The following is a 12,274-nucleotide window of genomic DNA, read 5'->3' as shown; positions in this document are numbered from 1 at the left end:
AGATGGTAAAAACTGAAGGAGGAAGACTGTAGTGTAATGTTTAGAGAAGAGTTCAGACAGGGGCTCGGTGGTGGTGAAGAGGTGCTGGATGATTGAGCAACTACTACAGAATTGATAAGGGAGACAGCTAGAAAGCTACTTGATGTGACAACTGGAAAGAGAAAGGAAGACAAAGAGACATGGTGTTGGAATGGGATCGATAGAGTGATAAGTAAAGTAGGCAGGAGTACAAGTTGATGCTGCAGCAGCAAAACTCTGGGCTTCTAGTAGTTCCTAGAATAGCAAAGTCCACTAAAGGCGGTAGAGCATTTTCACATTTAGCTCCCATAGTCTTCCTGACAGTGTTCGGGGCTCAGACACATTCTCCCAGTTTAAGTGCAGATTAAAAACATATCTTTTTAGCAAAGCCTACACATAACATCATAACCTTGTGCTCCAGAACATCTGATCACATGCACATTATCAACTTGTTCTGTTAATATCATGAACAGCAGCTACGCTAATTCCTCTCCACTGCTTCTCTTTCTCTCCCCATCCCGAGGCTTCCTGAGGTTTGGCCAGCTCCAGTCACGTCCCACCTCATGAAGATTATGGACTTTAAAGAAGTAGATGCCAAACTCGCAAACATCCTGAACCATCTAGAGATGTACCAGTGCCAATTGGATCCCACTGCATGTGTGGAGTTTGACATTGGACCTCCTGGAGTGTTTAAAGGTTCTGGCATGGAGATGCTGATGCTGGATCTGTGATGATCACAAATGTTGAGCTCAGTAGCTCCTACTTTTATACCAAAGACTGTAGAAAGAACATTTACTTATTATCTTATACTCCAGTACTCATGTTAGTTCTCTCTCTCCAGTGTTCTGTATTGTTGAAAGATTTATGATCAAACTCTTGATGTCACCCAAATGAGGATGGGTTCCCCTTTTGAGTCTGGTTCCTCTCAAGGTTTCTTCCTCATAACATCTAAGGGAGTTTTTTCCTTGCCACAGTCGCCATGGCTTGCTCATCAGGGATAAATGCACACCATTCACCTTGACTGTTGATTTCTTTAAAGCTGCTTTGAGACAATGTCTGTTGTGAAAAGTGCTATACAAATAAACTTGACTTGACTTGACAGGTGAAGAGGGATGTGGTGAAAGCCCAGGAAAAGGCATATGAGGAGCTGTATGAGAAGTTTGACACTAAGGAAGGAGAAAAGAATTTGTACCGATTGGCCAGGCAGAGGATAGCTGGTTAGGATGTGCTGCAAGTTAGAGCAAAAAAGGATGGAGATGGAAATGTGTTGACTAGTGAGGAGAGTGTGTTTAGAAGATGAAAATTTTGAAAGGTGAGAGGATGCCTGAGGAATGAAGAAGGAAGGAACCGGTTTTTAAGAATTAGGGAGATGTGCAGACCTGCAGTAACTACAGGGGAATAAATTTGATTAGTTGTGTAAGACAGAGGTGAGAGAAGAGGTGACCATCTGCGAGCAACAGTATGGCTTATTGCCGAGGAAGAGCCCCATAGACGCATTATTTGCTTCGAGAATGTTAATGGAGAAGTATAGAAAAGGTCAGAAGGAGTTGCATTGTGTGTTTGTGGATTTAGAGAAATCGTACGACAGGGTGAAGAGAGGAGTTGTGGTATTGTATGAGGAAGTCAGGTGTGTCAGAAGTATGTGAGGATGGTGCAGGACATGTATGAGGACAGTGTGCAGTAGGAACAACAGACTGGTTCAAGGTGGAGGTGGAATTGCATCAAGGATCGGCTCTGAGCCCTTTCTTGTTTGCAGTGATGTTGGACAGGTTGAGGGACGAGATCAGACAGAAGTCTCCATGGACTATGATGTTTGCGGATGATATTGTGATTTGTGACGGGAGTAGGGAGCAGGTTGAGAAGAGCCTGGAGAGGTGGAGGTACATGCGAAGGGTCCAATGTTAAATATAAAACGAATGTGGTTTTGAGATCAACGAGAAAGAAAGAAAGAAAGAAAGAAAGAAAGAAAGAAAGAAAGAAAGACAGAACGACAGAAAGAAAGAATTTAAAAAAGTCAGGAATACCGTATTCAGAATAATAATAACACACACACACACACACACACACACACATACCCACGCTCACTCAATATCACTGAAGATGAATAAGCAGTTCTTTGTTCATGGACAAGAAGCTGTCAGTCATGGCTGATTCTCGGGCTCTGGATGGCTTTAATATTTAAACAGCCAGATATGGGTATAATAATAGTATGCAGTGCACCAGACCACCCAGTTTCAGGCTTGTTAAAAAAAATACAGAGACATTTTTAAATGGTGAAGATTAACATTGCTGAATCAGAAGAGCGCCTATAGGCATGCGGGTCTATTATTGCCTCCTACTTCTATGATTCAGCTTCCTGGAAAAAAGAAAAAAATCTCCCATGTCTCCTGTGTTAAAATATGCACTTAACCTCACTGTCCTGAGTGGTGCAGCATTTGGCCTATCGTACGCCACTGTGACTATGCCAAAGCAATTCACGCTAGTTAACCGACCCCTCTCTCTTTTAGTGTATATAGGGAGATGGAGAGATGCAAGGTGCCGGCAGTGTCGCTCAATCCAAGAACGACTAAATTGGGTGAGAATGAGGTGACAAAGGACACTTAACCCAGCAGCAGCTCGTGATCGTAAATTTCGTCGGGGCAGGAGGACATTCATAACACAATTGCTTCAAATCCATTCAAGTCAAGAGGCTATCACACTCAGCTTATGTGATAAACTAGTTTTTTTTGTAACTCTGAAACAGACAGCGTTTCTTTGAATGGTTTTAGACAGACTTCAGGTCCAAGGTGTGTAATACAGCTGGAGGGTTTGCCAGGTTTCAAGTAGCTTTCTAAAAAAAAAAAAAAGCCAAATCTTAAACTAAACGAAGAGTATTAAGAGTATAGAAAAGAGAGGGTTTTTTTGTTTTTCTTAGGCTTTACACAATGTATGGACAACAATCCACTGAATTCAATTTCACTCCCAATCGATTTAAATATCGCATGATTGTCATGATTTATATTGTGATCGCATTGTAATTGCACGTTTCAGGTTTTTAATACTCTAATCAACATTAGCATGGACAAATATGGACACTTTATGCAAATGTATCAACATAGAGCACAAGACAAAATATTCTTGAAACTGTTTTTAAGTAATTATGTTTTTTTTTTTATTACGTAAATCATCAATACACCAAACGGAACTTTTGCTGCGTTTCCACACGGACGGGTTTAATTGCCGGATGTGTGCGTCATGGCCGATTTTGGTGCTTGATTTAAGACTTGGCGCATCAGTAAAACAAACATTTATTGATTAAAAATATTTTTTAATTGGAGTTTTATCTATTTCATATCTGAGTGAAGAAAGGAGACGTCGTGAAATATGTTTTGCGTTGAAGGATTTAATTTCGCCTCTTATATAATTATTTATTTATATTTAAAATTAAAACGGTCAATCAAAAATGCATGCTGAATTTTTGCTCATTCATAAAATTTCCTAATATATATTAGAGGTCTAACGGTGTATTCGCACCGAAGTTTTTCAGTACAGACCTTTACATGCAGAATACTAGTTAAAACACACGCACACACACTCTCATACCTACACTCATTCTCTCTCACACACACCTACACATATAATTAACCTGCTGTAAACCTAAATTCGCCTCGAGCTTGAGGTCATGAACTGATGGCAACCATTAATTATTGATTAAGTGAATAGTCCAGGTCCAGGTATATACATTACAAAAATATTTTTGTAGATCAAATACATCAATATATCAGATTCTATAGGTTTATTGTTTTATTTGGTGAGTTTTTTTTTTTTTTAATTTCTCCTACAAGCAACATGAAACTTGCCAATAAAGATAAATCTAATTCCATTCAAATTGTAAGCAAATCTGCCAAATCTGGCAACCCTGTCATTTAACTGTCCTGCAGCATGATTCCTTCCCTAGTCAAGCGTCACTTGGATCATTTTTAACTGTTAGGTGGGCTAGTAGTGAGTACTTTTGAAATAATCTAGAGAACATGAATCAGTATTTAAATGGATGTTAAATGAGTCGTGAATGTAGACACAATGGAAGATTGTAGTATATCTTGCTGCTCTGCCAATATTGACAAGCTTTTGTCCCAAACTGAACATAAGTTTGTGGACACCTGACTATGTGAGTCGTAGTCCTCGTTTGCTCTTATAACAACTTCCACTCTTTAGAGATCTTCCACATTCACATTCATCCCAAAGTTGTTCAATGGGGTTGAGGTTAGAGCTCTATAAAAGGCGAGATCTTCCACTCCAATCCATGTGAAGTGTGGAGCTGAACTTGTGCACAGGGGCATTGTCATGAGGGAACAGGTTTGGGTCTCTTAGTTCAAGTGCAGGAAAAATGCCATGCTTCCTTATTCATTTTATACACATTTCTTTCTGGAAAACAACTAAATATAGCTGGAAAAAATGGCTTCTGTCCATATAGTGTTTGCTCTACTGATGTTTTTCCACCTATCTGATCTGACCTGATTCAGTCCGCGAGTTCATTAGCGATCTCAGAAACAGCTGCATTGTGGCATGTCTGTTGACTCCGGATAAAAGCATCTGCATTCGGGTTGATGCATAATTAAAATTTCTTGCAGGTATCAAACTGGGCGCAGTCTTTGTGCCGGTGCAGCTGCATCACAAGTGGCCTCCATCCATCCCATGCTGACATTGAACACACACTGCAGGAGATTCCATTACCAGTAGACCCCGAGGCTCTGGACCTGCCGAGCGGTGTACAACAGCGCAGAGGACAGGCCTGCGCCGAGCTAAATATGCTGTGAAAAATAGACGGCTGCAAAACAGATTAAATGCAATCTACCCACTCGCCTCTTTTCTCTCGGCGGAAAGCGAAACAGAGATGAAAGTGGCCATGGATTTGCTGCTTCCTTTGTATTGGTATTTATTTATTTATTTATTCATTTATTTTTTGCCCCTTAACAATCCTTTCCAGATGTGAATTCAAACCTCTCGACAAAGAACGAGTGCAGCGATTTCGATTATAGAGTGCCACTAAAAGGCAAGCGAGAGCACCGAGCTGGGAAAGTCGCTCATAAATGCATACGGGAAGTCACTTAGCAACAGTGATAACTTTGCTGTTCGCCCCTGAGGATTTATTAATTTATTTTTTTTTATGCTTAGACAGAAGCTTCAAGCATGGTCACTTTGATATATTTGGCATGGGTGCTAAAATAAAGGTGGCAAAGGAAGCCACTGATTCCAGTCGCTTTAATGGGTTCTTTCCGTAATCACTGATAACCAATAAAATGTGGTTTATCCTTTTAAACTAGGCAAAATGGCAGAGGCTGAAGTGATAAAACATTGGTTTCTGATGCGTATACAGTAGACCCGCCTTATGATAACGTTCATAACAACTTCCAGTGCTTCTGGTGTGTGTGTGTGAAATGTCGTGTCTGGTTTTCTTACCGCGCTTGGTAAGCAGGACATTTGCTTGGCGTCTGCCGTTGCCGTTCTCCACAAAGCACGTGTAGTTCCCCAGGTCACCTTCTTCTAAGGCATCTATGGTCAGAGAGATGGATACTTCCTGTTCTCCCAGGTGCTCTCGCAAAGTCCTACAGGATGGAAGCAGTAAAAAGAAAGGACTGCCATTACTTTTATGGTAATCTATTAAAGATACATTAAATGGACAAGGAAAATCTATAGGAAGCCTTTGGATTACATTACATTTTCCCTTGAACTAGGAGACCCAAACCTGTTGCAGATACGGTTGGCATGGATTGGAGTGGAAGATCTTGAGCGGCCTGCTAAAGAACGCTGACCACGACCCTATTGAGGACTTGATGAACTGCTGAATTGAACTGACCGCTAGTGAGGGGGAGATCGGGTCATTTTAGTGACTTGGTTCTTTGAATCTCATTCATTTAAAGGAATCATTTAGTTTATTTCCTTCCTTTGATCAGAAATAAAATAAAATGTTACGTTTCCAATTAGCAGATCCCTCAACACATCTATATACACAAACTTTGGCTGTAGTTCCAATAATTTATATATGTATATAAATAACTGGAACCAACCCCAGCCACTTTTAGTGTCGGTCCCAAGCCCGGATAAATGGGGAGGGTTGCGTTAGGAAGGGCATCCAACGTAAAAACATGTGCCAAATGCGACCCCTAATGGGAGAAGCCGAAATAATTTTTTTTATATATAACTGGCTACTGTAGCGTAAATAGTAGTCAAGTGACAAAAGAACAAACAACTCGGACCAGAGATAAACTACTCCTGTGTAATGCACTTCATAGCATTTGTGGATTAGCTTAGATTCAACGTTATTGTCATCGTGCAAAATACATGTACAGAGCCAATAAAAGGCAGTTAGTGGCCTATTTACAATAAATAACAGTATGTTAAATGAAGGTATGGTCCATATGTACATAGTGATTCATGTACAGAAGGTACAGTAGGTAAAATGGAAGTCACATGACAAAGAGGACTCATGAGATAAACTCAATTCTGTACAAAACCTGAGGAGATTTTGCGATACTAGGCTCACGCATGTCCTGTAGGAAATTAACGAATCACTTTTTGAGACGACTCGTTTTTCTGAATCACATTAAAGACTCTTTCAAGATGAATGATTTGTTCATGAACGACCCATCACTACTGACTGCACCCAGGTCTCCTCAACCTGGTCTTGTTAGCTGATCTCTAAATCTTTACACAAACAGTCTTAAAATCTAGAGGAACATCTTCCCAGAAGAATGGAGGTACATAAAAGTGCAAATATTTACATTATGTTACTTTATGTCTGTACTTTCCCTTACACTGGAAGATCCTGTCGCCAAGTCAAATGTCTTGTGTGTGTAAACATACTTGGTTATAAAGCTATTTCTGCTTCTGATTCTGAAATAGGGACTAAATCTGGAATCAGCGGTTTAAAAAGCATCTAGAATCTTATGGTCAGGTGTCCACCAACTTTTGTCAATATGACGGGAAGTTGTAGCATTAGCTAGTCATCACAGGGCAGCTTTGTAATGGCTTGACGTGCGAATCAATGCACACTGTGTAATCTAAACAGCGGCAATGATCTGCCCGTGTCACAAGAAACACCAATAACGTGGCAGATTATAGAAAAAGGCAGTGTGTTAATGAGAATTTCAGTAAGGGACTGTCGTAGGAATACACCATGGGCTATATAAATACAGAGATTTTGCTTGCACAGTAGGAACGACTACTCAATAATGTGGTTTAGACGAGGGGGGAAAAAAGAGACTGCTTTTCTTAGCAGCTACCATGGAAACTAAGCCCGGTTAGAGGAAGAGCGAGAGAGAGAAGGCGCGTGAGAGAAAAACAATATTCCGTAAAAAGAAATGAAGCTTCTTATCACTTCTGAGTCGGCTTCCTTCTGCCTGGGCCTCGTCCTGTGCTATTTGCTAATAATTCCGCTGTCATCGTGGCGATTTCCACATCACCCCGGACTAATAACACACGACAGATTAGTGCCAGAACACCAGTGTATTGTAGGCTATACTCCCCAGAGGACACTCCAGTCCGTTTAATAAAAATTAATCACCACTGCGCTGGCAACCCTCGCACCGGGAGTAAATCAGACAAATTGCGGCACGCGGGGCCGCGGCAGAAGGGCTAATAATGGCTGAAATGTGTCCAGTCTTCCTGTGTACCCGTCACTCACAGGTTCTATTCAGGGCTTTTTTTTCTGCTGACCCGGGACCGACTGGTGCTAATAAAAATCCCATTCTATTAACATGGAGGAGTGGAGAGTGAACTGACCTGAACTCTTCTACACTGTGTGGTCACAACAGAGGGACGAAGAGTGCAGTGGTGGATGAAGTACACGACCCATGTACTTGAGTTAAAATAGAGATACAGAAGGTAAAATATTCCACCAGTAAAACTGCTTCCTTTAAATGTTTACTTGAACTATGACTTATTATAGCTATAATGTTGCTATTATCACCAATACTCTTTAATCTACTTTAATCTACTAAGTGAAAAAACTTGTGTTACTCTCAGCGCACAACCTATTGATAGAATGTTAATAATGAGTCAAAAACAGATAAACTTTTTGCTTATCTTCAATTTATCTTCAACTACAAGAAAATCACGCAAATAAGGTCACGGATGTTGTGGCTCAACTGCCGCTGAATTGTATGTTGGTGATAAGTAGATACACCAAGCGCCAATCAAAACAAGTTCAGAACAGAGCGCAGTGACTTGTTGCTTGGTACGTCAAGTCAAGTCAAGTTTATTTCTATAGCGCTTTTCACAACAGACATTGTCTCAAAGCAGCTTTACAGAAATCAACAGTTAAGGTAAATGGTGTGTATTTATCCCTGATGAGCAGCCATGGTGACTGTGGCAAAGAAAAACTCCCTTAGATGTTATGAGGAAGAAACCTTGAGAGGAACCAGACTCAATGTTAGTTCTCACTCTCCAGTGTTCTGTATTGTTGAAAGATTTATGATCAAACTCTTGATGTCACCCAAATGAAGAAGGGTTCCCTTTTCAGTCTGGTTCCTCTCAAGGTTTTTTCTTATACCATCGTAGGAAGTTGCACCATTGGCTTGCTCATTAGGGAAAACTTATAGGCACTAAACTCAAACTCAAACCTCTTTGTCTATGTAAAGCTGCTTTGGGACAATGTCCATTGTTAAATGCACCATACAAATAAAGCTGAATTGAAATTGAATTTCATGAAAACTCACTAATACCGTCAACCAACCAGAGGCCACCAGAACGAATCCACCGAGCCATACAGCACGGTGTCCAGTTGTAAATGCTGTCACATTAGAACGTATGGTTGGTTTTGTAATGGCAGAACCTTTAGCTGAACTGTTCTAATACATTTCAATTTAAAAAGGGTTAAAGGTGGATAGGATGGATTTTCAGTGATGAGTCTCAATTATTTAAAATTAGCAAGCTTGAAAGAAGATGTTGGGCTTCTGCTCAGAAGGTCATGAGTTCAAATCTGACCACAAACAAGCTGAAACCACTGAAGCCTTTGGGCAAAGCCTTTAACCCTTAACCCTCAACTGCTCAGTTGTATAAATCTGATCTGGATAAAGGCATCTGCCAAATACTGTTATAAATGGACATTCAGTGCCACCCAGATGAGGACCTGAATTGAATCAAATGTAAAATCGGCGCCTTGTAACGAACAGTTCGAGTGTTTAGGAGCGATGAATTGTGTGAATTCTTGGCAACATTCCAAACTCTTAATTGTCTTTTTAATTATAAGAAAGAGAGCAAAAGAGTAATAAAGAGAGAGAGAGAGAGAGAGAGAGAGAGAGAGAGAGAGAGAGAGAGAGGAGATTGCTAATCCATCCAGATTGTACCAATAAATCAATTTCGCATCTGACTCGGTTGACTAGTCTTTGATAATAGCATGTACTCTTGATCTTTTCTTGTGTGTTAGCGAGTTACTTCATGCTTTCGTTCGCTAACGTTTGCCTCCGCAGCTAGACTTCGATTTGCCACAGGCCGCGATGACAAGGTCGTCCCAAGGATCCTAGCAAACTATATTACCACCGGGACGCCGCAGAGATTCCGCTGACACACCATGCTTAGTGTAAGTGCGAGGATGCTCGGCTAAATATTCCACGTAAAGCTTTCGTTGTACTGGAAGACGAAAAGGGAAACAGGCGGAAGTTAGACAGCTTTATGAAAATCTTTCATCTCTCATGTGCTGAAAAAGCCCGGGCAGAGTAATTCCCTTAGCATTTCCGTTTTGGCACCATTAAGCCAACAAAAGTACAATTGTACATGTACTTCTGTTTCGATAAACAGAAAGCCAGAATGAAACGCTACAATAGTAGGCCAGTCAAGACTTCTCTATCTCTTCTATCCGTCCTTTCTACTCCCTGGTTATCCCGACAGCAGAACAAAATGAAGCGCTGATGAGTTCTCTCAAATGTGCACTTGACCATGTGTAATACCTCAAGACTCAAAGTGGCATAGCAAAAAAAAAAAAAAAAAGACAAAGAAATAAAAAAAAGAAAACTTGAAGAAAAGGCAGTTGGGAAATGCCAGAGAGGTGAGGTGTTTATTCATCTGTGCTGAGACGCCCCAGCATGTGTATGTGTGTGCTTTGAGACACCTCAAGCCCCTGACTCCAGTCAATATGAACAAAGGTGGAGGGGGGAATCACACAGAGAGAGAAAGCATTCAAATTCATAGAGAACAGCAGCAGCCTTTGGATATAAATCAAAAAATATTTAATATCTAACCCTCAGCAACATGCATAATATCTTTTCGGTTTCTACCGGCATATGAATAATGGCACTCATGCAGAAATGCGCACATATAAACAAAAATATGATCAACCCCCAAATAGTAATAAGCAAGACTCCGGGGGTTTTTCTGATGACTGCAGTTTCACGCGAATGTAGATTTAGGGTTTGATGGTTCCGAACCAATAGGCGATAGGCGTCACGGCGTGAATGACACGTCTCCGGGGCACAGTGGCACTACAAATACACCGTCTGATCCCTTGTATGGCACAACGCCCGAACGCCACAGGCGAAGACACTGACGGCATCGGGGTTGCATCTCTCAAGGCTGCTGAAAAATTGGAACACTTTAATCCTATAGTAGGAGACTGGGGGAAAAATAAATAAAAAAGATAAATATACAGTAGCTTGTTTTAGACATACACATATCTCCTCGGCTTGTTTCCGGAATCTGTCAAGCTGTCAGTCAAACCTATAGATTCACTCTCCTCTGGCGGTTATCTCTCCTACAGATGCAGCGTTCTCCAACATCATTTCTTTCTCCATTTTCTTTTCCTTCTTTACTCTCTCACCATTCCCCCAAGCAGTCACCTTTACAACCCCTAATTGGTTGGATTTTTTTTTTTTCCTCCAAGGATAAGGGGTGTTGTTGGCACTCCACCTCTGCTGGTCGAACAAAAAAATATGTTTCTTGAATGTCACTCAGCTGACCGGCTCATTTTCTCGTTCTTTCCACCGCCTGCCGGACCGAATCTCGGTGTTAACCTTTGTATTAGTTTCCATTTGCTGAGCGCAGGGGAACAACGTGCACCCGGGCTGGGAGCATTATGTGCACGCGCAGCACAAACGCCCATACATGTAAGTGTCAGGACAAGTGTATGGACTGTAAATGCAAGCATGTGCTAAACTGACATGTTTTCCTTTTAATTTGTTTGAAAAATGCAATATATATTTATGCAATGGGGAAAGAAAAAAACTGTCATGAAGAGCTACGTTTTTTTTTTTCATTGTCAGATCTTCCCTATCTCATTTCTCACTCTGGCTGAGCATAATGGAACAATAATCATTTCCTCTACTGCAGCCACGAGACATTTTTTATCATAAATGAGTGTCTTAGTTAATGAAGAAAGCTGAGACTTCATAAGAGTCTGGGAGAAAATAGAAACAAAAATGGGTATAATGAATAAAATTGGTGGAACGGGAAACCTATCAATCGTATGCCTTTCCAAAAAGAAAAAGGTACCAACTTGATGTATAGTACTACTAGTAATATTAATAATAAAATAATAATAATAATCATAATACATTAATATCTAGATCCTACAGAGGTTGAAAAAATACACTATGGAGTCCAACAAGTGGTCACTATTAAAGAACTGTACTTTCCCAACATAATGTTAGCTTTCATTTTACACAAAGTCCTGTCTGTGCTACAGGATACTGGAGAACCTTCACCGCTGTGCCATTGAGAGCATCCTCAATAACTGCATCTCAGTGTGGTACAGCAGCTGCACTGCTTCGGACCATAATGCAGTTCAGAGCGTGGTGAAAACTGCCCAACGAATCATCGGCACTCAGCTTCCCACTTTGGAGAAAATTTACAATAAACGCTGTCTGCAAAGGGCAAGGAGCATCATCAAAGATACCCCCTCACCCCAACCATAGACTATTCACCCTTCTCCCGTCGGGCAGACGCTACAGGTGCCTCAGAGCCACACAAACAGACTGAAGTGTAGCATTGTCACTTTCTGTGTATTTTGCACTGCTTATCCACTACACATTTTTTTTGCACCACTTATAACTTGCATTTGCACTACTGCCCATACCCATATTTATACTGTATATACTGTATCATACATACATTCATACTCGTACATAACTATATCTTGTCATTTAACTATATCATCTTCTGACATGTCTATCTATGCATAATCCTTGCACAGTATATTGTATATTACTATATATACCATATATTATTATATGGTATATATATATAATAATATATGTATCTGTCAGAGAACCACCAGCCACGCCTC

At 40.7% G+C, this 12,274-nt stretch overlaps 1 protein-coding gene across 1 annotated transcript in view; it reads right to left on the bottom strand.

The window, feature by feature from the left end:
- The window catches only part of LOC124379808 (interleukin-1 receptor accessory protein-like 1-B), a 322,414-nt gene that overhangs the window by 38,829 nt on the left and 271,311 nt on the right, over window positions 1–12,274 (bottom strand). Inside the window, exon 8 of the mRNA XM_046840387.1 lies at window positions 5,458–5,603. Coding sequence (XP_046696343.1) covers window positions 5,458–5,603 — 146 coding nt within the window. The remainder of the gene's footprint in view (window positions 1–5,457; window positions 5,604–12,274) is intronic.

The sequence above is a fragment of the Silurus meridionalis genome, chromosome 26 (genome assembly GCF_014805685.1).
Source record: "Silurus meridionalis isolate SWU-2019-XX chromosome 26, ASM1480568v1, whole genome shotgun sequence".
NCBI classification, from domain to species: Eukaryota; Metazoa; Chordata; class Actinopteri; order Siluriformes; family Siluridae; genus Silurus; species Silurus meridionalis.
This window is presented reverse-complemented; position numbering and strand designations above follow the sequence as displayed.